Here is a 25,906-nt window from a genome sequence, read left to right on the forward strand (position 1 = left end):
TATATTTGTGGCCTTCCCACTCAGACTTGCATAAAAATTACAAAATGCTCATTTCTGTTTGTATGTTTCCACAGTTGTATATTTACTTATCAGCAAGTTATTGAATTGTCTCTTGCAGAGAAGAAGCAAGGGTCTTCTCTGAGGTTCTCCTGAGTTTGGTGCTGAATGGAATTTCTGTCATGAAGTCGTTAAGATAAAGGTGTTGAGTACATTGTATGTTGGCTTGTAGCCTTACAATTTAGGCCTACACATAAAGCACTTTGGCAGAGTTAGATTTTTAACTATTTCTCTTTCCTCCAGCTTCTTCAGAGCTCTCTGCATTAAGATTGCCTTACAAGCGAATGTTATTTAGTTCAGGCTTTCTCTTCTCCCCTGAGCAGGGAATGCCTCCTGTGGCGTGAGGACCTGTCCCCAGACAGTGCCCAGCTCCCTCTCCTCACATTAGTGCCTGGGCCATTTCCTTCCAGTCTTGCTCGAGTATCTGTGCAGCATAAAGGAGATGGACTCTCACAGAAATTATGTTGTTCAGGAGAACTATAGTTTTGTCCCAGCCAAGAGCAATGATGTCTCTCTGGCAAGGAGCAAAGGCTGATCTGGTTAGCAGGGATTGTACCTGTTAAGTCCTGCTGAGAGATGGGTTCTTTGAAGGAGGGACTCTTCACCCATCTGTTCTGACTTCATAAACATGTCCGGTGTCTTCTTGTCGCTTGATTCAGATAATCAGCAAGTAGTAAATTATTTAAAACTTCATCTCTGAGGCTTAGGAGAGGAGATCAACAGTGCAGCATTAAATGTTCCCCTCATCCAAAGGCCATTTGTTTTAGCTACTTACTGAAAAGGTCGAAGGATTGAAATGATGTTGGGACCATTCTGCTTTCCACGTGTCCTGTCTAAAGACTGAAGGACCACTAGGAGTATATCTTGTGCAAGCTGCATTTGTGAAATAGCATCACCTTGGTCTTGGTAATACAGTGCCATAGAGGTTCTGCATATCCTGCACTGCATAAAACATCTGTTAAATTTGCAGGCTGACCATGGAAATCAAATTAGTTCCTTCTTACACCAAGCCCTACAAATAGGCTTTCTTGGTGAAGAGGATTGGAGGTTGTGACAAGTTCTTGGTGGTGACTGATATATTATGTCTTGTGAAAATTTTAGCATTTAATCTTTATGTTATTTAAAATTTAATCATGATTTTTTGCATTACTGCTTAAATAAGAGCTCTGTTATGATATTATTTAGAGCTACTAAAAGCCTTCGCAGGGCTCAATAACGTCATAATTTAATATATAAAGCCATTAAAGGGTTAAAATGAATTTTATGAAAAGAGATTATAGGATCTTTATCACATGTTGTTTATCTGATCAACAGTTAACAATTTAAGACAGCATTATTCTAGTAGAAAGAAGATTTGTTTCAGACACTGACATAAACATCCCCTCATAATAGTGGCTTTTCATTTACTGCATTGCAATGTACCATAAGCTTAAAGGCACAACAGCTCCTTTGTGTGTCTCAATAATGCTTGTCCAGAGTGATGTCAGTCAATTTTTGACCTATACAGTCTGATGTTATTCTCAACAATCATATAATAGATTTTTTTTTCCTTTAATGAGTAAAGAGTATGCCAATAAAATACTCGAAAATTATCATATTCCTTTATGGTGTCTTCCTCTGGAAGAACAAGGTAAATTGCCCAGATGGACATTTCTGGAGAGTCATTAGGATCTTTCATCTGGCTTCAAATGGCTTTTGCCATTTCCTTGGATTTTTTTTTCCATGTCATTTGATAGTTAGAGGACCACTTCTCTGGTGATGACTTTGCAAATGCTTTTGTAACTTCCTGTTCCAGTGGGATAAATGAATGTTAACAGCTACACAGCACTTTCTAATAGAGGTTGAAAAAAATGTATACATGAAGTGGCATTGTGGTAAGAGCGAATTCTGAGTTCAGGCTCTGTTAATGGCACTTTGTAGTCCCATAGAATAGCACCCAAAAAGCAGGTGAAGGGTCTGCCCCTTTGTGCTCCCCGGAAACTGCTCCTCCAATGTGGCAGAAATGCTATGTGACGGGCTGGGGCTGATCAAGGTGCACATGATGCCACGGGTGTGGGGGCTAGCCCTCCCACCGCACACCGTTGCGGAGCCAGTGCTGCCTCGACCCCGCGGGCTCCCCGTGGGCACAAGGTGGCAGAAGGGTTTGGAATTGGATGGTCCTTAAGGTCCCTTCCAACCCGAACTGGTCTGTGCTTCTATGATGCTATGAAATCAGCTCCCTGGAGGAAAAACTTCTTCCTGATCCCCACTTAATGCAGCAGAGCTCTGAACAGCGTGTAACTTTGCTTTGGTGAAGTTTAGGGATGATGGATGGTGGCTATAGGAAGATTCGCACCATCTGTCAGTGATACCCTACCCATGTACTCTATACCAGCGTGTAGCCCTCAAACAAGTAAAAGTTTTTAGTTTACTCTCCAACCTCACTAAAAGGTTTTCTCTTACAAAGTCTGGTAGAGATTATGGTACCATTGCTGATAGTTACATTAAATTCCTGTCTTCTAGCAAGCCTTTTATGTGGCATTCAGATTACCTTGCTTTCATAGAGACAGTAAAGAAATGCACATACTGGATTAACCTTATGGAAATCTCTGTGTTTCTGTAATGCTGTTTCTAGATTACTTTTATTCATACGATACTAACATTTTCCTGAAAATTTAAACAGTTTAATTTTTTGATGCATTTTCAGCTGAACACAGTGTAGCTGTAGTACTGTCATTAAGCTTGAGAAGCACAAACATAACCTGGATAGATTTGTTCTTTCATATGAATACTGTATTTCCTCCTCACTGTTTTTTTTTTGTTGTGGTGGTTTTTTTTTTGAGTCATGCAATCCCTGTGGCATTGCCCTTAGCTCCCCTTAGAGGCACATCTCCAGACTGTAGCTGCCATTGCTATTCTTTCTGTGCCCTTCAATGTGAACCATACAAGTATCACAAAAGATAGCATTATGCAACCCAATCTTCACTAGCGTTTGGAGTAGTCAAGTATGTGCTAAATGTTTAAGAGTGACAACAACTGAACTTAAGCAAGCCAAAGGTCGAGAGTATACAAGAAATTTGAATTAGAAATTGCCAAGGTGAGATGGAAATTTGTGGTTTTTTTTCTTTCTGTTTAGTGGATATTTTACATCATATAAAACGAATACCAGATAATTGCCAATCTGGTGTCTTGTATTGATTTAATTCAATAAGCAGCTCCACCTCCACCTTTTGCATGCACTTACCTTAAAATACATGCATTATGAAGACAGTGATTCAAAGTCTTTAGCAAATCAATATCAAGACAGGATTCTGTTCTTCAAATATTGACAGCAGAGTAACTCTAAGAAACAATGACAAACAATAAAAGCAGGGATAGATAAAATAAAGTCTGTAGTTCTATTGTAGTTAAGCTCTGCAGAAGTCCCAAACAGTTGTCTGGTATTGTGTATTGTATGTGCTTTAGCAAATAGTTTGAGTTGACCACTTGCTGTCAGAATTTCTGGCTGAAAACCTGTGACAATTGAAATGAAAGGCTATTTTTCCCAATGATTTTTATACAGTTGGCTGTTTTGCTTGATTTTTTTGCCAATAACTTGCACAGTAGTTTTTTCAACTATTAATGTTCACTGAAGATACAGAAGGGTATGCGTAGGCTGCTACCATTAACTTTGTTCTTGCCTTTGATAATTTCCTCAGAAGTAAAATAAAATTTGCACTGAAACCTGTAATATTACAGTATTTAAACTGAGCAATTCTGTGTGCTAATTTATTGTGGTTTAGTAATGGTAATTTTAAAATCCATGAACACTGGCAGTTGAATTTCCTGCACATTGAGTATCATTCCAAGAATTTATAGATGTCTTTTATGGAGTAAAACATGTTACAGTTAGTTCAAAAAGTACTGGTTGCTTAGTTGATACAATTCTGAAATCAAATTATTACATATAGTTCAGTACTACAATGCACAAGTATGTATAGTGTTAACATTCATCAAGAAAAAAATATTTTTAAATGCCATTCAAAACCCTGATCTGTTTTGATTTTCTCTCTCTGAAATATCTGAAGACAGGTCCAAAAGCCTAGAATAATGTATAATGAATATCCTCTATGTAAATATGAGAATTTTTCACTAGGTGTTGGAGTCTTATCAAGTATAACACTTTCAAATATTATCTCCTTGTAAATAACATTGAATAAAACAGCAAGATTTATTTTTAATTGTCTTTGGTTTTGTAGTTTTAACAGGCGCTGAATTTCATGCAGATTATCAGTGTTGGACACAAGTGAAATGTTTGAGAGTTCTGTTTACATCTAACAGTGAAAAATTCAGAGTTGATGTTTTCCTTGGATGTGCTGAAAATCTCTTTCACTTGACATGTTTCTGTATAATTTAAAGGAAGAAAGCTTTGCGCCTCCTGTGCCCTGGGTGGTGTGTGCTTACCATTAAATCAGTAAGTGGGAGTTGGGTGGCTCACTGTCTTCTGCTCTTTGTTCACCTTCACCATGGCTGTGACAGAAGCACTTTCAGAGCACACAGGTGTGGCCACAGCATGTTGGCTGAAGCAAAGCTTTTGTGAGATTTAGAGAGGTGCCTGAACAGGTTGTAGACGGGAGACGGTCATCCAGCAGAAAAAAAGTGGGTTTGATCAGTAGGGCATTGGGTTCCTCCTATATTATCACTCCTGCAATTTTGTTGTGCTTCATTATTCTTTCCTTTAGTTGGGAGGGCTATTAGCTATGTGCATGACTTTTAGGCATTTACATCAGGATCAGTAATTCACTATATCTAACCAGATTCCATTTAGAAAGAAGAACAAAAAGCAATTTAAGTCTTTTATTACGTATGCTTGAACAAACTGAAAATGGTGTTTCAGAAATACCAGACATGTTCTGTATGTATTTCTGGTCAATGCACTAGAAGAAACAGTTGAATACACTCAGCGCATGAAGATTATGAAGCATATAGTAGTCTTACTAATAAGCGAAGATGATTTTAACTAGAAGGACTGGACAATTTTAATTGTCCAACTTTAGCCTACAGTCTTTAATGTTGATTGAGAAGAAATTGGAGTACCTGGGACACTGCAGAATGCTAAGAGAAGGACAGATTTGTACCTGTGGTTAAGGGTACAAGACAAAAGGAGGGAGCACCGAGCAAGCCCCTCATTAACTGAAAGCTGATTAGCAAGACATTCATTTCAGACAAACTAAAAGAAAAGTTGCTAGTGATAAAAGAATTGAAAGATATAGTGAAGTCAGATAACGAGTCTGACAAAGAAAGTTTGTAATGAGATTAACAGCTTGGGTGTAAATGATAACCAAGTAATCATATGGCAAAATAAGTTCATCGAAAACATTGTTTAACTTTTTGGCTGTGTTTGCATGTATAGAAGCTTTGGGGAGTCAATAGTCATAAGGACATTAGGTCTTACTGAAGGCAAACGGGTCAAACTCAGCTCCCATGATAATGCCATGGCATATGTCATTAATTCATCTTTGGATATATTTAAAAAAAAAAAATTAACACCAACTGTGAAGTTGATTTTACATGTGGATGCAAAGCTATTACAATGAATTACATCAAGTATCTTCGCTCTGTGTATTTAAAAAGCATGATTTGGCATGGGAGGAGAGTGAGGGGCTCTGCATTTTTTTAAAGACCCTAGGCCAGGTCTGGATGCCAGAGAGGAATTATTTTCACAGGTAGCATCAGGTTTGCTGTACCTAGCTTCCTTAGACAACCATTAAACCTACCTTTAACTGCCCTGGCTGATAGTCAGAGAGGGTTTCCGAGGAGTTTGTAGTTAGAACACTGGTCTCCACAGTCTGCTCTATTTACAACAATGATCCTAATCCTATCCCAGATAATATTTGGGAAGTGGTAGCAGAAAATTTCAAATTAAAAATCATGCATGAGGAATCAGCCACATAAGTGATCAATGAGAAGTTCCTTTCTTGGAATGGTTGAGGAATTGGTGGATGCTCGATGTCTTATCAAGAGCTAATGTCTTTCTGAAGATTTGTTGTAGTCAAAGAGATGCTATTTGCTTCAGTTCAGGAAGAACTTGGTGCAGCATAATGATCTGTTCTTTCTATGATTCGACAAGAGAAATGCATGGTCATTTTTGGCTTGAGATTTGACTGATAATTTTTTCAAACTTGCTAAGCAGATTTAGAGACCTTCTGTCTCAAATATTCTTTTAATTGAAATTATTTCTACAGATTTCCGTGTTGGTGAAGTAAGATACCATTTCTTTATTTCTTTATCATCTGTATTTCATTGATGCTAAAAATTAACAAGTTAAATCTGCACCTGACCTCATACAGATGATGAAACATTTCTTTTAGTTATCCACTATATTTTTGATGCAGACAACTAATAGGTAAAATCTATGCAAATGTGCAGAGTTCAAGTGAGGGCTATCCTAAACAGGACTTAAGCTATGCACCCGCTTTTGTGCCAATTTTTTCAGTTTTTTTTTTTTCTCCTGTAATGAATACATGTATTTTGTGCATTGGAGCATGGCACAGGCCCTTTTGGATGGCAGACTCTTCAAGAAAGAGGAAGAGAGTTTTAATCACAAAAGCAGAAACTTCAGTCAGACAAGTGACTCTACACTTTGTTTCATTTGTAAATGGTGCATATTGGCTTTTGTGAAACAGAACCCTGGTCCGATTCAGGACAGCGCTTCATAGATTCTTTACGTGGTTTTTTTTGAGTGTGAAATAGTGCACATGAAAAGAGAAGGAGATTGAACATAATTTGTTCCAAGAGGTATTCTAAGATTTTTTCCAATCAAGATTCTTTCAGCATATTCCTCTTTGTTGAGCTATAAGCAGCTTTTGAATTAATAGCATTAGCCTATATTACAGGACTTCACTGGGTGTTCCCAGCTAAAGTGATTAGTTACAAGAAACTAAAAATGCATGCATTGTAACCTTTTAATGAATATGGGAGACTTGTAAACTAAGATGAGATTTGAGCTATTTCAAAATGAGCTGTAGAGTTCACTGAGAAAAAGAAAAATGCATCATTGAAATTCATGGTACCACTTTGGTTTTCTTTGCTGAGATTTATCATTGAAAGCCATATTGCTTTCCTTTTGCCTTTATTTAAAGCTCTTCAATACATTGTTTTTAAGGTCCATTTCTTTTACAAGCTTTTCCTTTCAGCTTGCTCAGGGTATCAGGACCTACGAACATCTGTTTGTGGCTAAAATCAGCCAGGACCTGGACTGTATCCTGCCTCCCTACTCCCTTTTGTTTCCAAAGGCTATTGTTTCCGATTTCATGCTATCAGAGGGGCTGCATGTTTTCCTGTGTGAAGTTGTCAGACAGATAAAAGCACAGGAGCAGGGTCACATTTCGAGGGATGGGCATGAAAAATTGGTAAAATGTATCTTGAAGGCCACCCACAAGACTTGCTTGAAGAAATTCAGAAAGAGGGAGCAGAATTATAATTTTAAAATTGTGTAAATTCTGAAGTGGATGAAATAGTGGTGAAAAAAGTGTTTAACTGGCAGAGATCTCCTAGTCAGATTTATGCTTAGTTGACTTAGTCTTCTTGAGAGTCACCAGTTGGACTTCCTTAGAAAGAAAATACCATCATCTTCATTATAGTGCTTGTCTTTTCAGTATGGGAATGAAATGCCAGAAGATGAAAAACAAGTGTGTTACACCTATCAGTCATCATTGCACACTGGGGAAAATAGAAACGTCAGTAAAGGTAGGCCTTTACTTTGGACCTGCCTGTCCAAAATTACCAGTATGGTACCAGACCTGTGAAGGTAAAATAAGGATGATAATGATGGATGGACAAATACGAACAGTGAGCTTAATTAACTTAATGGAATACGTTGTCAGGGAAGAGAACACGGTACTAGGCTAGTAACTGTGGCTGTGGTTTACAGTGCTATAAACCACGATTAGCCAAAACATGCTTATCCTTTTGTCTCATATGAAATCCAGAAGTGACATCCTAGTTTTAAAGGATGGAAAATTAATTCTGCTGCTGTCAGGAGCTACGCAGTTATGGATACAGCTGATTTAGACAGTTCAACAGAGCATCCTCTCAGAACTGTGTATTAACACAATGGTAAGTTTATGTGTATTTCTCTGAAAGTACTAAAAAGTATCGTATGATCTTAACTGTTTTCGTTTAGATATTGACTAGATAAACATGAAGAAAATGGTTTTAGTAGTACTGTTTTAGGTCAGTGATTCAATAAGATGTTTTATTTTAGGAACTGCTAATGACAATTTTGTTAAGGAGCGTGACAAGAAAAAAAAATAGATATGTCAGTTGTAATTTTTTCCACAGGCAATTGGATAGATAAGGGATATCAAGCAAGACATCATCTTACTGCCATAAGGCTTCCAGTTTAGTAAATAATGTACAGTATGCAAGTTGGTGTAATACTGGAATTTTAAGGGATTTTTTTTCTATAGCTTTCATCAAAGGTAAAGTCTATTATTTTTCTTAAATGCAGAAATGATTTGCAATTTGATATAAGAAACTAAATATATATTTTGATTTTTGTTGAATTTAACAACATTCTTGGCTATGGAAATTCAGAGAAAGTGGTAATACACAAGTTTTTTGCACTTCTTTAATATGTCAGAAGACAACCGAAAATATTTTAAAATTACTGTAACTGCTGAATCTATATCCTTTGAGGTAATATTTTTAGAGATAAATCTGTTTATAAATAGAAAAAGAAGAAAGCAACGGCTTAAGAAAACTCTGCAAAGTGTTTAAGGGTTCTGTAGGTGCACTTAATGAAGAAGCACCGAGTGGGTATTTTTAAATGCGATATCACTTGTTAGCATTCATATTTAGAGCTTGTGGTAGCTTCCAGTGACCTCGGTCACATTTTGGGTCCCAGGGCAGAAGCCACATCTGAGGCAGCGTTTCTTACCCAGGCGTGCCCCTTAGTACTGAGCGCACCTTCCCCGCAGGACTGCGGGATCAGCATCCTCCCTGTGAGGTTTCTGTTGAACTTAACAGGGGCTGCCGTGAGGGTCGTGCAAGACCCATTCCAATTTGATGTGTGCCTGTGTACACGTATGTAAGGTAGGCAGCAGAGTATGCACGTCCTCAGGCTGGCCAGCACATGTGAGGAGGCAGATGTGCAAAAAGTCACACAAGCACAATTTCAGTTTTGGAGGGGAAAACCACTATACATTTATCTATTTGCCACCATGCTGACAAACATACTGTCATATCTCGTGTTGCCTCAAGGATTTTGGAGAGGAACTTTAACTTCTTTGGTGAATATTGCTGATAACATCCCTTTCTGGTCTTACAGGTATACCTTCTTGTTGAAATCATAGCCTTTTTATACCAGCAGTTTTGTCTGGCATACCTGTCTGATTTTGGGTGGGTGAAAGAATTTACTTTGTCTCAAAAGGGAGAAGAGTAAAGGCTAGAGTAAAAATTAATAGCACATCTTAAAATCCATCACAATATCTCCCTTTTTTCTGACTAAAAGTGAGAGAAAAAGGCCTCTCTAGAGGAAATAAAGAAGAAGTTATTACAGCTTTCACTTTTTGTGGAGTATGAAAAAGCTTTCTGTATGTTAAACAGTCTTGTGGACATCTGGCATGATTGGTTTTAATCTGCTGACTAAAAAGTCAGGATTAAATCTTGCTTTACACCTCTTTGTATTGCAGTCAGTAAAGTGACAGAGCTGCTCTGAAACAATGGCTCTACTTATTCCACCCAATATGCCATGTGGTAGATCACCCCCTTTTTCAGCACCACTTCTCTGAAAAGACAATGAAGCATCTGGTGGGGTTTTCCTGTGTCCAAGATATTTTTTGTCAGTAATTTCACTCAGCCGGTCTGCTTAGTTCTCCCTTGGTGCTACTTTTTGAGACAGGGTTTGCCAAACCCAGTGGCAAGAGGTCAGGAGGCCAAAGTGATGAATTTTTATGTGCCTGTTTCTTGTGTTTCTGCTCAGTCATGATTCTTTGCGCGCTGTACTGCCTCTGAAAGGGAGCCACAGTGAGCAATTTGTCCTCCTGGGCTGGAGAGAATGGGGAGGCAGATGAGTTAAAATAGCATGTATGACTTCGGACAGAGACACACACAAATGTTGTCTTATGGCAGAACAGAATACTCCTGTCACTATTCAGCACGAGAGGTGCTTGGGAGATTTGTAGCCTGCTGGCTTTCCATCAAGTGACAAATGAATTTAACAGCACTTAAAGATACAGCGAAAAGAATGGCACTTCACTAACTAGTCCACAGCTGTTAGCTTTAAAATTATGTTGCATTAACACTTGTGAACTTGTGTTATTCCATCTCTCTCCATAATTGGGACTTCTGTATATTTCTCAGCATATTTGAATCCTGGTTTGCTTTAAGAAGAAAAAAAATCTGTGTTTCAGAATTTCGTAAAATATGCTTTCCGGTTGTATGCCCAGTCAGGCCCCCATCCCCTCCAGATGGATCATTGATCCACACGAACAGGAGGACTGTGGAAGCTGCATTTCTGGCAGTGCTTTCTGTTCTCTCAGTGGTGCTGCGCAACACCCAGTGGTGTCGAATGAGCCAGGGATCTGCATTTGTTGCTGCATTAAATCCCTCTGGATCCCCAGCCAGTGGTGTGAATATGCTCTTCCTCCAAACCCTCCTCCTTCTCTGACCAGCAGTGTCACTCTAGTTGGTCAAGGGCTGCATTCAATTTGTTCTTGGTCAGCAACTGAGTTTTGAACCCATTCAGTGAGGGTGGTGTCCTTGAGAAAATTTTGAATATCACTGCGATGCACAAACCCTTCATTCTTATACCACTGAAGCCTCACTGAAGTGGATGCAAAGCTACGCTGCAGTGTGAAGAGGGACACCCTATTTCCTGCTCTCCACATTGTCTGCTTTATCCCACGACCGTTCTTTATATGTTGCCCATCCTTCTATTGCGTGCAGTATGTATGTCATACACATACTGACTCTGCCAATACATCTTAACCTTTTATGAGCGAAAACATGGCAAACCTTGGGTCCATACCTTGCACAGTATTTTACCAAAATTTCCTTCATTTGTTTTATCCAAAAGTCATTTATTTTAATGTGTGAATAAGATCTTCTGGAAATAGGGGTACTTTGTGATGTCTGAGTCTTGCTGATGACAAATAAACTTGCTGTTGGGCAGTGTGGCTCCCCAAGGACCTGCCGCAGCCCTGGCTTCTCCGCATCTTCAGAGCCCAGGTGCTGCCGCAGCCAACTGCTTGCAGGCTGCGTGACAGTCATGATGGGAGAGGAGGACAATTCAGCAATCCCTTGCCATCATTCTTAGAGCTATTTGAACGTAAAAATGGCTGGAAAGAATTATTTGAACTTACAGGCTGTTGTATTTGTATTCCATTTTCAAAAGCGAATAAAGGAGCAAATGGTGTGGAACCAGACAGGGAGCACAACCAACGAGAAGCCAATGAGATATGGCAGGGTGAAAAGAATCAAGTCAGGGAGGCTAAACAAAAAGAGAAAGGTGAAAAGTACAGTAAGGAAGTAGTGCATGTGCCACATCAGCAAGGCGTCACCTGATCAGCCAAGTTTTGTCTCACTTACAACGCTGTGCAGCACATCACAGTTATTAACACAGTGGATTTCAGTTTGCATTTGGAAAACATGTTCAGGTCAAAAAAAATGGATGCAGTGAACTGGGCATGATTTTTGTGTTGCACTTGCTGTACAATAAACTCAAAGGAAGGGTGTTCTTTTCCCATAGAGAGGAAACAGCAGGGGAGCATGAACATGTCTCCTACTTCACAGTGTGTGCTCGTGGTCATTTGATGAGGTGGAGGATGGATTTCCGTCTCACATTTGCGCTTAGCCTTAGCAAGAGCACAGCCCTGAGGTGCTGACAGCCTGAGATGCACGCTCCTGCCTCATGCTGTCACTTTCATTCTCCAGGTCTCAAATTCCCTCTTCGTTTAAGGGACTGGTTATTTTTGCTGTCATGCATTATAGGAAAGAAAAAAAAAAAGGCTTCATACTTCTCTACATTTACCGCTTTGTGATTAAAAATACCTTTTGTCTGGCTAATGGCATATAGATTTTAGGTAGTTTTGTAGTTTGATTTCAGAGTCACCCAACACTTCATGTTTTAAAAGTCAGCTCCAATTCTCATTTCTGAGGATAAGCTCAATAGAAGTCAAATGCAAAAATGCTGTTGAACAGTATACTCCATAGATTACATAGACGATACCCTCCGTGTAAGTCTACTTTTTTGGAAGCCAAAGGTTCACATTCTTCAGAAGCTAAGTGTAGATCTTGAGCTGTGTCGCACCATTGATTTTGTACAAAATGCCCTGTATATTTAAAGGGCAAATTTATTCCAGAATTTGCTCTTTTTGGCAGTGCTTGTTTGTGGAACAGAATACTGCATGGGAGTGTTTCTGAGACACACTGCTCATTCCAAATGAGATAACGTGGAAGCAGTCTCCTGTGCAGAGCACTGTGCAGCAGCTGTGGTCTGGCAGTACACGCTCTCGTCTGTCCCCAGCAGGCTGTAACAGTAAGCGTACTCTCCGGAAGGGTTAGGAAGAATAAAGCTGGCAGTCTCCAGTTATTTGGAACCCTTCAATGTCCAGGTTTTCAGAAAGTGAGTCAAGAAGCACCAAAGAATTTTGCTAGATGTTGGCTTAAATTTTTGCTACTTCATGTTATTGCTCTGGGATTTAATTTCGTAAGGCTGTAAGAAGCCATTAAATATGGAAGTAGCAGAAACAATAACACCATCAGCACAAACAGTGGCAAATGTTACCACTCAAAACAAAGGCAATTGCAAGGCACAGAGGAGCAGATGGGGTTCACTGGCTATTTCGATCCTAAAATGAAAAGAAATAGAAAGCTCTTATTCTGAAAGTTAGATAAAAGCAAGCTTAGCTATAAGGAGAGAGGCTGTCTCTTATTTCATTTCTCCTGAACTCAAGGGAAGGGGCGGGTTTACATTTCTCTGCAGAAACAGATTTACAGTAGAGATCCTGTGTGCTTCATCTAAGTCTTTGCTTAACAGAAACAATGTGTACAGTCCTCTGCTTAGTCAGTTGGAGTAAAAAAAGAGTAAGCACTGTGAGGGTGTCCAACAAGTAATGTTTCAAGCGGGTATTCCTGCTTGACCAGAGCAGGAAAAAGTAATGGGAGAAAAGTAATAGAAGAATGTGTGAATAATTCCCAAGAGGTTCACAGACCATGGGACAAGACAACATATTTTCAGAAGATTTCCATAGGAACAATTGACTGTTCCAGTTCCTGTAATTATGGAAAAGTGAATCATTGTCTTTGAAAACTCCCCCATGACCCTACTCAACATCAAGTAATGATGCTAAATAACTACGAAGATGGACAGAGGAGGGAAGAGATATTTCTAGCAGACTGCTTCAAAGTTCCAGATTTTCTGGTATTAAAGGGTTTATACAGATTTAATGGAAGTCCTGAATGAATTTGTAACTTACTATCTTTTATTGTCTGTGTCAGGAAGTGAATTTAAACTGAGAGCTTAAATAGCAAGGAAGAATAGGGTTGGTGGGGACAGACGACACAGGATCCTTCACCTGAAAACTTCGTCTTTGTTTGCAGAGTACCTTTTGTGTTCGTGACTCATGCAGGTGACAAAGAACTCAGGGCAAATTATGAACCAATGTGTAGGTGCTCAGCTGAACTCAAACTTGGAGATCACAGTCAGGAAAATAAGAGAATCCAAAAAGATAGAACCTGACCAGATGGAATCAGGTAGAGAAAACTAGAAGCTAATTACCATGCAGGTGAATACATGTGATGGAAAAGAAGTTCTATCCTGATTTTTGCATTTCTAGAGATACACCTGACTGAAAAACCAAAAGAAAAAGAAATAAAAAGAAAAAAGAAAAGGAAAAAGAAAAACAATAAATAAATAAAAGGTTTATTTAACACCAGTATTGAAAAAAATAGTTACAAAATGGGGGATGACTGTTACATTTGCAAAACCGTTCAGGACAGAGCACCACAAAGAGTATAACGAAGGTCTCTTTTCCAGTTTGAAAAAATTGAGTGGTAGAAGATGCCACAGGGAAAAAATCAGGAGTGTGAGAAACTATTATTTCTTAATCTTTCTCTTTGGACATAAGTAGGTGAGCAAGTAGTAATCAAGGTCCTGTATTTGAAAAAATATATATATTAAATCGGCATGTACAAAATAACAGCTGGCTGAATAAACTACTTAATTTCAGACTAAAGCAATGTTTAGGATAGTTACATAGCCAAAAATTAGGTAAATCAGATTTAAAATCAAAGGTTTATAAATTAAGCACAGTGTCTAAGTGGCTGAGTTGGATTATGCTGAGTATCTAATAAACAGGCTGAATTTTATTACTGCTAAACGTGTAACAAATGCCAAGAGGGATTTCTTTCAAGTGCCATCAGAAGCATACATTCCAAGGAACAAGATGCTAGTAGGCAGCCCTTACCAGCAATCTAGCAGTCTTGTCTCCAGGGACAGAGCTGTACTAGCATATTCTTTCCAAGAAAGTAAGGTTCGGCCTTTGACGCTTTCTTCAGGATCTGTAATCTCAGAAAATCTTAGCAGCATAGGCTTTTGAGCTTAATTCAGATTCTTTTCTGATGAAGAGAATTAAAAAGAGAGGTGTCGTTGCAACCTGCTGTTGGCACGGAGGAGAGCTGCAGGGGCAGATCTGACGCCTCGGGGGACCGGCAGTCCCAGCTCCCCGCTCGCTCCCACACCGTCCCGCAGCAGCCCAGGGCCGTTTGGGGCTGTCAGTGGGCAGCAGAGTGCTGCTGGGACCCTGCCCCGCTGCCTCCCATGCAAATGTAGATATAAGTTTTACCCTCTACTGCCAAAGATAAGTCCGTAAGAGCCGGGTATTGTTTTCATGAGTAATAAAGCAGGCAATGGCAAGAGCGCGTCACCCTGCAGAGCAGGCAGTTACATCTAAAGCCGGACAGAGGTTGTGCATTAAACCGAGGTGTCTCAGTCTGCTCAGCGTGGTGGTACCTTAAAAACAAATGGAAATGGTTTTGCATTGCTTAGTGTTACACTTTGATAACATTGTCATGAATGATCTAAGGTTTTGGACAAGAAAATGCATTTAATAATGAACTTCAGACAGCTAATTTGAAACTGAGCCCAAGGAAATGCAAGTTGTTCCCAGCAGGGATCATTTGTTTTAGGGACGGAGGAGAACTTTGGAAGCATGAAGGTAAGGTCTTAGTGCTGAGAATCTTTTGTCACAGACACTACCCAAAGAGGTATTCAAAACCAAAATACCCCTGTGCAAATCAACATAGGGGTCCTACAGTGGAGACCAGAGTCCTACGGTAGGTCTTGAGCAGCTTCTGGGCCAAGCTTTCACAGGTGGTAGAATTGGGGCTGCTGTAAATTGCCGTTGAAGTTAGAACAGTCCTGAAACAAGTACAAGCAGCAGTGTGGTGAAATTTGCATTGACTTACCATCAGAGGATGAATTGTATACATGCTACATAAGAAACATACCAAGGAAAGATGGGAGTGCTGCAGCAAGCCTTTGTTCTCCATCCCACCCAGCCCTCCACCATGCCTGCTCCCCTGGACATGAGCTCCCTCCTCTTCAAATATTCAAAAAGAATGTAATTTTTCATATCGATACTTAATGTCACATCTCATTAACACTTTTTCATATTTCTTCTTCATTCAACTGATGTTTATCTCACTGCTGAGTTAAATTCCTGCTCCTGGAAGCTTATCAGTATAAAGAGCACAGATACTTCAAGACATTATTGCTATCTCTATATAGTTAACGTTAACACAAGTTAAACTATAATTGAAGGGATATTTTTTTCATGTTTAAAAAAAAAAGTGTCTCTCCTTTCAGGTGGGTTTTTATCACCTTACACTGGGGAAATTAGCTCTATGATTTTCCTAACTACTTGAAGAAGCTGTGTGGGTGAATACCACTGCACAGTTGTGAAAAATCAGCTAAAATGAGTCTGCATTTCAATGGCAGTTTAAAAAATATGGTGTTAGTTGTCCTGTAGCTAAATGCACGTCTTTTACTGACTCAGTTACATCTAACTTCATTTTCTCACTTGCAAATTTTATTTCTCTTACACCATGTGATTTGGTGAATTTAATATTTGTACACTCCTAATACCCAGAAAAATATATCAACCCCTTCTAAAGTGAGGAGGAGCCCAAACAAGACAGATGTTCCTGTTATTCCCAAAGTAGCAAGTCTTTTACCTCGCTAATTGTTTCAAATACAATTTGCATCCAGTTAATAATAAAAAAGCATTTGATTATCCTAATTTAATAAGTGTCAGGTTGATTTTGGTTTTTGAGCAGCATTTCAGAGGAAGTATTTCACTTTCATAATTAGATGGTACATGTTCCTCTGTCTTTTCCATCTTGCCAGAATGCACAGAGTATCTAACTGGAATAAAATTAAATATCTTAAATTTAATTGATTTGGTTGCTCACGTGTTCAAGACTTTGCTTGAACCGGCTTATTTTAGCAGTCTTCAGACTCTCTCATGTTCATTTTAGCAAGAAATACTTCTGCTCCAATCCATGTGGGTTACTAGAAATTGCAATTGCAATCAATGCTGAACTTTGTCATCATAAAGTAACAATGAATATATTATTTTCTTTTTGTTTAGATTTCAAAGTAATAATAAGTTGTAAAAAGATTTTTCAAATCACTGGGAAAAATAATACACATCTCTAGATTCAATAGACAGAGGCAACTGTAAAGTTTTAATCACTGTGTTCTTGGATGTGCTACTTTTTTCAAAACAATTTTGTTGACGTAATTGCAAGCATGCAATAGTTCAGCTCACACATGAAGAGGTGGACTCAAGTCTAAAGAATGCTCAGAAAGTGGATGTGCAGGATGAAAAAGCTGCAATTTTCAACAGAGCACTACTAACAGTAAACAGTAGCGTAATTCACAGCAGTTCAGAGTGTCTCCATACACATGCAATATAAAATGCAATTATATAATACACAATGTATTACATAATATTGTATGTATACGTAATACAATTTTGTTTTAATATCTTTACCCCTTCTAAATATAAGTATGCAGAAATACAGTCTAAAACATTTTAATGTGTATGTAGTGGAGCAGATCTGTTTTGAAGGCTGCATTTATACTGTAAATTAGAGGGCTTTCAATATCTAAAGACTGCAGAGTTTAGAAGAAATTCTAGATTTGTCACTGTCAATATTAAATACTATCTACATAATACTACATTTTTATTATGTTCCAAGGCAATTATCAGAAAAGTTATTCCTATGTTTTACAATTCACTACACATAAATTATTGTAAAGCATTATTAAAAAGATACTATGAAGCATCTGCCTGCATAGACAGTACATGTGAAAACTGTAGTAAGACATGTCTGTGTTTGCTAAGCAAAGGCCGAATGCTGAATTCTCTCTGAGCTCTGAATTCAGTTCTGCTGCAAAGGTTTTAGCCAAATTTTGTTTCAAAAAAAAAATTGTAAAAAAAGATAACTTGGGTAGAAGAGTTTTGACATCTAATTCCCATATTCTAACTTTGCAAAAGAGTACTTTTGAGGGAGTACCTAAAAAGAAACAGTGTGTTTTCATAGCATTTTAATTTTCTTTACCAGCAACAAAAAATCCCTTCATAAGTAGACTTGTCTAAAAAGGCACATGTTCCCGAAAGTTTTCTGCTTGGGTGACTACGACTTTGTAGAAATTGAAAGGAGGAGGAAAAAAGGAATGCTCCAGCTTGTATAAGAAATGAACCTTTGCCCAATCACTTTTTGTCTGTGAATAAGGTAACGTTTTGTGCGTGTGAAATTTGAAAGCAATAAGGTATGTGGGTCCTTTCTCTTTATTGGTTCTCAAGAGTCGATCGCGTTGTGGTTTTTTTTTTTTTCTTTTAGAGTAGGCCTGAAGTTGTGAGATAAAGCAGCTCAGGAAAAAAAAATGTTCTCAAGCAGATGCCTTTAAGAGACAGAAATCATGAATTTCTTGAATTGCAACCACTCCGGGGGTGGCTACAATGACTTTTTGACAGTGACAGTAACTCTGCCTTGTCTTTTCGAGCCCTTCTTTGGCCCATTCACTCTGGAAAGCTGCTTAAGCGCACTTAAGCGCATTAGCATTTGGATGCTAGGGGACCGTATTGACCCTCATTTGGAAAGTTTAAATGAGTGAAAGATGGAGCGATTTGTTAGGGCTTTAGAAACCAGCTTTAGAGAGCGGCGAGTTTTCCGCTTTGGTTTGTTCGGGTGCTTGTTCTAATCTGGTGCGCTTTTTAAAGGCGACCAGACTGATTTGTGACACATGAGCCCAAAGCGCTATTTTTTGGGGTTTGACCCGATTAGCTAATCTGTGCTTTGAATTTCAATAGCGGTATCGGAGGGAGTGCACATTGGGAATGGCTCGCTCGTGGATTACCTCATCGGGAATTGCCTGCGGACGCAGATGGCAAAACGATAATTACGTGTAGAAACAGACAAAACGCGTCCAAAGCTAAACTGGAGATGAGAGAGAGAAGTGATGAGGTCTGTCCTCGAAGCAAGGAACAGCAGCAGCGTGCTCCCCAGCAGCTTGGTGTGCCTCTCCGCTGCCATCCCAGCCGCAGCGGGTCAAGCGAGCTCCTGCCAGCACCTTCACTCTCTCCTCCAATGCCGTTTGGAAAACACCTCAAAATTCTGCTACGCAGATGAAGCTTTCAAAGGGCAGCCCACATCTGTGTTCATGTGACCGACAACTTGTCCTCCAGTGAAAGCTGTGACTCCACAGGCACCTGTGGCCCTGTTTGGGCCTTGGTTGTGCCAGGTTTTTTAGGATAAAACTCGGAGGTAGATGTTCATAATCTGTAGACGTGGTGCTGCTTATTTGGGGAAGAAACGATCAAGAAAAGTCTGTCAGGCAAGGGTATAATCTCTTCAGTAAAATAGGGATTCGGCACCTGTTCAGTTCATAGACATGAAGAAAAAGATGAGATTTGTATTTCGCTTTTACGGAATCACACTCGAGTTATTATCCTTTAAAAATGGAATTGCTCGGTTTTTCACTTTTTGTTTGTACTGTGGCAACACACAGAGCCCTTTATCAAGGGTCATTTTAATGCCTTTTTGTCAAATTGAAAGAAAAAGTTTTTGGACAGATAATTCCCACTCTAGCACTGATAACCTCAGCTGAGTTTTGGATTATTTGGAAGCAGGTGGACTTTTTTTTAAATACGTGCTTGGCATCTCCTTCAAAAGAAATTCAGAATGGGGAAATGAGAAGTAAGCTGTAGTTTCATGATATTGTGTCTGAGGGATACTGCACTTCTAATAATGAATCCCAATATATGTTGTTATATTTTTGAAGGAAAGAAGCCTGTGGTCAGATGTGAAATTGCCCATTACCAAAGAAAATACTTATTTTATAAGGGAATAATATCATGCAAAATGACAAACTGTTTTCTGGCCATTAAGAAAGAGAAGAGAACACGCAGAGCAGGGAAATCACCTCTTTCCCCATTCTTAACTGAATTCTTTTCCTTGAACAAGCTCTTTATTCAGATGGATATTCTTTACCAAACCTTATCCAAGGCTGTGCACAGATGCTATCCGCCATAGGTAGCTAGACTAAATCAAGGAAAACTGAACAGCTTCCCATGTATGAGAGCCCATCTTGGCCATTTTCTCTCTGCCTTGGAGTAATAATAAGCTTTCCACAACGCCCCTTTCGGCCTTTTGCTTTGTGGCTTCCAGCAGCCCAGGCAGATGGGTTGGAGCAGCATCAAACACCGTCCAGTAGGTTTGCCCATGTTGGATAACTGCAGGGCACTTTGTGAAGCCTGCTACCCCACAGTGGAGACGTAGTCTGTCTGCATTATAAGCATTTATCATAGTTAAAGTTAGCTAAAAGTACAGGTTCGGTGTATCTAAAGTATGATTTTAGGTTAAATACATGCTTAATGGCTTCAGACTTTAACCTTTTACAATGTAGCAGAGCAAGCCCTTTAAACAACAAGTTCTGTATTCCTCTCTAGGTCAGCCTTCCTTACTGTTAAAACTGGACCACAACTAGGCTAATATCTAATGAATCAAGGCCTGACTCTTCCTTTGAAATTCATACCTTGAGCCCAATGAAGTATTGATTTATAATACATTTTAGACACCCAATCATCAAAATATCTAGAGATGTGATGTTGTCTTTTATTTAAAAGAATGGTGTATGAGCAATTTGCTATCATGAATTAACTTTGAAACTTAATGTCGGATCATTAAGTATTGCTGGGATTTTCAAATTATACATGGGGCATTAATTCACAAGGCAGAAGTTTTGGCAAATGAGTTAAGCTGCAAGACTCTAGTGCCAAAGTACTTATCAGCGTTTTAAAATGTGGTACGTAAATAAGTAGTGCTGTGGAGTCATTAGCTGTAGGAAGTGGCTTTTGTGAATGTTTACAGTAATGTGTGATACAGTGTCAGACCTATGAAAGAACCTGTGTGCATGGCAATAAGTTAAATGAATATTTGCTTTATTTGATTGATACTTTCTTAATATTGTCTGTTTCTCTCCAAACAGTAATTTAGTGTATTATTTTAAATCCATCATGAGAGGAAATCACTTAAATAAGCAATGCTTCGTATTTTGACCTACAGCAAATCATACTTTCAGATGTCATTGGATCAGCACTTGAAGACACAAAGATTGATCAAGTTCTATAAAATGTGGTCTCATCTTTTGTTTAAACGTGTTTCCTTTTCTCCCTTTGTGTTTTTTATTAGACACTATGTGCGAAGGCTACAATGCAGACTATCCGGGCAGCTGACACAAATGAAGTAGTCAAGCTAATATTTCGTGAATCTGATAATGACAGAAAGGTAAACAACTTAATGCCCTCTGTACCCCCTGTGTAAATACAAACTCTGTTTAATGTTCACTTTCTTTTCTACAAAGAATGAATATAGTTGTTTCAAACTGATAATTTAAAGGGAGGGGTGGGATATAGATTGTCACACCTAATGCGCAGTTAATTGGATTTTTCTAACTGATTGCCAGTCAACCAAATGGCCAAGCTGACAAGGAGCTTTAGACACCTAGAGACATGTAGTTTTAAAGGTTTGCATGTATCTAAAAGGGTTGCTTCCAACAGCAGTGTATTAGATACCTGAATCCCAGAGCTTTGCTAACCTTTCTCCTCTATTTTTTTAGGTTATGCTACAATTAGAAAAGAAGCTTTTTGACTATTTTAATCAAGATGTTTTTAGAGATAACAATGGCACTGCGGTAAGTTCGTTACTAAACACTGTTGAAGGAATAAGTTGGAAACTCATATAAATTGTGTTTTTATCAGCCCTCTATCCTAATCAGTCCTCCTGTCTACAGAAAGAAAGGCTAATTCATCCAAGATGGTAACTGCTCCAACTTTCCTCCTTAATTAGCCAGTTATTTTGATTGCAGCTTCTTAATATCTTCATAACTTACCTTCTTTTTCATAGAAAAAATGTAAATGAAATGTGACCTTGTCCTCTCTGTCCTCTGTTTCCCATTTCTTCAAGCACACTTTCTTTACTTGTTCTTTTCTGTGCACTTCCTAATAACTTTAAAAAAAAGCCTTTAATGCAAAACTGCTCTGAAAATATCTGTGTCTTCTGAGTGTACAAAGAATAATAGAAATGTGTGAATAAATAAAATAGAAAGGTCAAACCCTGCAGCAGGCTAGCACTGTTTGGGCAGTCATATACAGTTTCATAAGCAGAGAAAGCAGACAGGGACCACTAGCCTTTTGATTTGTAATGAGGACTAGATTTTTTATGTGGAGAATGACTTTATATCTTCTTTAAAGTTATTTTATTTCAAAATATAGCCACTTCATTTTGGAAAATCTCTGTATCATTGCTTGGAGTTTTCTCAATTTCATTAAAGTTGCCTAGGAGTTTTGTATCTAAAAGAAAAACATGAAGCACCCATAATGATAAATGCAAAAAAAAAAAAAAAAAGTTAAGCACAGCGGATAGATACCTAGTGCATATGGGAGCCTTACTGAAGATTTCATTGACCTGACCCTCTGCTTATGGAAATTGGTCCAACTTCACTGACATCAGAACTAAGCTCCTTGTTTCAGATACAGGTCTGTCTACGTATGCATAAACTAAAAGCATTCACATGTTGAATATTCTGAGCTATACAAGTAGGGCAGGCTATGCCAGACAAACAAAACCTTTAGAAAACTGTGTGTTCTATGGAAACTGTTTGTCAACACAAAAACTGTGTGTTGTGCAGGCTGACAAGCTAGCGCAGTTTTCACATCTTTCCACATGGCACCTGAATTTTATCTTCTTTCCTCACACCCAGAATAAAGAAGACATGGGATTGAGCTTCTGTATCTCAGCTTCTTGGAGAGTCCTCCAACTCTAGTTTTTGCTGTAGTCTGTACCAATTTCACAGTGTGCCTGCTCACAAAGTGTATTGCTACTTATTGCATAGGGAGGGAATGTATACTGGACCCATGGCTCTCCTATCTCTGTCTTCTTCTCTTCTACCTACAGCATGTTCTCTTGCTGTTCATAGACAGCCAGGTTGTTTGGAGAGCTGTCTGCAAGGATCCAGGGCAAGAAGGATAACCAAAGCCCCTTTACTCACCCTCTCTGTTTATAAGTTAACTCACACCTAGAAGGTTAATTCCATCAGAGAATCTGAGATCTCACTCATTTCTGAAGTCAGGAAAGTTGGATGAGTCAGATTCATGAGGAAAGTGAAGATGTTTCTTGTTTAAGCGTTTGTTGATGTCCATCCCATTCACTGGGACTGCTTTTCCTACTTAAAGCACATCTTTCATATGTGGCATATACCCACCACAAGAAATATCTGTGAGGCAAGGTATCTTAAAAACACAGTTACTGTGAGATAAGGTTTTGTTTGTTTGTTTGTTTGTTTTTAATTTAGAAGGTGAAAAAATCCTTGGGAAATACGTAGCAATTGTTTTTTCATTGATGTTTTTCAGTTTGGGGGATACTTAATACAGAGTAATAACACTAATCCCAATTCCAGTTTCTATAGGTAAATCATACGATTTTCCTCTACATCTATTGCTATTATATTTTAGCTTTTTTTGAAACAACTCAAATATTTGTCATGTTGATTTTTTTCCCCAATACATTATTGAAGCTGAGCAAAGCTATTCTTTTTGCTGCCATTTACCACATCCCTAGTGGTACTTCAGATGACTGCTGGTTGGCTTTACATATGTGGACACAGTGTGCAAAAGCACGGGCAGATTCCCACTTAAGCACATTCCATCTCAAAATCAGCAGTCATTTCATTCATGCATCAAGAAGCAGGAAATCTTCCAGATCAAACATGGAAGGAAAAGATAAACGATATAATGAGCCATTGGAGATAATCTAATCTTCATGGTCTAGTTAAACACGCAGCACCGTGATCACTAAAAACAAACTACCTATCTAAAAGGATAAATGTCTCTGTGCCGAATTCAACCCAAAAAATCCATCGCATCCTTCATCAACCGCCGGTCTTGTACCAGCCTGACAGAAATTTAATTCAAGCTGGCTCCTGAAAATAATTATTGTATTTTAAGAGTAGTAATCATTGGTCGGGACATGATTGAATGTGTCCATGCCTATTGACTTTTTCTATGATTTATAGCTTTGTTTAGTCGATATTCCCATCGAAATTGTATAATTAATTATAAGTGGGACTGTCAGGTCTGCAGGATGGAGTGCCCTGATGAGTATTTGGGAAGATTAAATTTTCCTTAGCTGTACCAATGCAAGGCTTGGGAATTTTCACAGCACTATGGCTGTTGGATAAAGATGTTTTCTGTGTGTTTAGCAACTGCTTTAGCTCAAAATCCATTGATTTTTCGAGTGTTTTTTTTTTTTTTATCAGTGTGATGTCTCTTCAGTAACAGTGGAATGTGTACTGATGTGACAAGACCTGACAAATATTTATTATCAACAGGCTACTTTATCATTGTCCATACACAGTTATTCCTTCTTTTTTACATTGTAATCAACAAAAAGAATCTTATAGATATAAGATATATTTATAGAAATAAGTATTTTTATGAAAAATCTGATGTAGATACAAATTATCTCTTTAACAGAAATTCAGTTTGAAACTCATGCAGTCATCTGTCAGGTCTAATTTTTCCAGACTTATATGTAGCTTATTCCAAATTTATCTTAGCAATTATCTGTATTTATCACCTTGAAGTGCAATAACAATTCTGTATCATTTTATTTCAAGAAATGAACACCCAGATTTATTAAACTGTTTAGGGACAGAAAAAAGAGAAAAGCTATTTGAAAGGAGCTGTAACATAATGCAGAACCATCTTGATACTTAATTTGTATGTTCAGAATTGTACATCAAGGTCGTAGTACCTCAGATGAACCAGGGCATAACTCTAGTAACTACTACAGAACTACCATGTCTAGATGCTATGGAGAAGGGAGTTACAGAATGGCAATCGAAATGCAAAAAGTGGGACGAAAGGAGGTACAACATCCAGCGTTTCACCTTAGTGTCACAACAATTACAGTTGAAAGAGTTGCTTTTGAGTTAAAAAAAGCTTAACACCTGTGACTTTGACAGTAGCATACAGCCAAGCTGTGCTGTACAGCACTGTTTGTGTTCTGCTCCGAAGACTTTCCTGTGAATGGTGGGCAAAGAAATGAGGCATCTCTAATCTGAGCTGCACCCTTCAAGAGGCGGAAGTCTCCGGCTGGTAACTCTGACCACATCCTAGCGACACCTCTTCTGTGCCCCTGTTCCTCACCCACCCAAAGAGCATGAGGGGCTCGCGCACAAGGGAGAATGTGGGGGATGCCTAAGCCTTCTGCACAGGCATCCTGAGTGGATCTGCAGTGCTGTCCACTATCCCTGACCTTACACACTCACCAATATGTCATTCACACAAAACTTGGACGTATCTTTGGATTTGCCAGCTCTCAATTGAGTAAAATTATCATGCCAGCGGTTTCAGGAGAGTAGCATTGTGCAGGGAGTTCGTGAATAAATCTACACTTTTACAGCATTTTTTTCAAATTCCTTAATCATTTGTGATGAATCGGGGTATAACTGCTTTTTGGTTGGTTTGTTTGTTTTTTTTTTTCAAAAAAAATCATCTTCTATTTGGGAGTTCAGCCTTAATTTTAAAATACTCAAAAGAAAAAGAAGGCAGAGATAATAATTTAATGAAAAATAGTGATCATGTTATTGATCTATGCAAAAGAAGCACGAGTTAAATGCTATTTCTTCAGTAGTCAGTTAAATAAATACATAAGAAGACCTTAAAAACTCTTCATGACTACAGAAGAATGATTAAATCATTAGGAATCATTTTATAATCTTTAACCACAGTCAGAAATGAGAAATGGGTCATACATTCATGTATTTCATATTAAACATATTAAGGAATCAATCCAGATGGAAACTAATGTATTGTCCTTAAGATTTTGACCATTACTGTGTAATGAAAGTAGTCCGTGAATTAATTTTCTTAAGAGTTAGACGTGATGTTATTTCCACTAAAATCATAATCTGTTTTGTCCGTTGATGTTCATGGAAACTGGTGACTAATTATGTATCTGCTTGCGCTGCCTTCCCTGCTTCCTGCTTGTTCCTGAGCAGGTGGCCTGTCCTATGCTGCTGGCTTCAGCTCTCACAGAGACGCCTGCCCTGACAGTCTGTTTTGTCAGCTGCTCCCCCTGCCTCTCTTAACTTGGAGGTAGAAGAAGTTAGACTGAGGGTACCAGCTGTCCAGTTACTCCGGGGTAATCAGATAGTTCAGAGGACACTGTTGCATTATCACACACTGTCAGCATTAATTTCAAAACAGATGCAAGATAGTTATGCAGGAAAGCACAGTGATCTCCAGCCTATATATAC

The 25,906-nt window shown here is 38.6% G+C and overlaps 1 protein-coding gene across 7 annotated transcripts in view; it reads left to right on the forward strand.

Annotated features, from left to right (window-relative positions):
* INPP5A (inositol polyphosphate-5-phosphatase A) overlaps positions 1-25,906 on the forward strand; it is a 254,472-nt gene that overhangs the window by 192,524 nt on the left and 36,042 nt on the right. For all 7 annotated transcript variants that reach the window (XM_080596666.1, XM_080596667.1, XM_080596669.1 and 4 more), the window contains exons 10-11: positions 20,779-20,874; positions 21,206-21,280. In XM_080596666.1, the coding sequence (XP_080452792.1) occupies positions 20,779-20,874; positions 21,206-21,280 (171 nt within the window). The remainder of the gene's footprint in view (positions 1-20,778; positions 20,875-21,205; positions 21,281-25,906) is intronic.

The sequence above is a fragment of the Anser brachyrhynchus genome, assembly GCF_964034855.1.
Source record: "Anser brachyrhynchus genome assembly, chromosome: 6".
NCBI lineage: Eukaryota > Metazoa > Chordata > Aves > Anseriformes > Anatidae > Anser > Anser brachyrhynchus.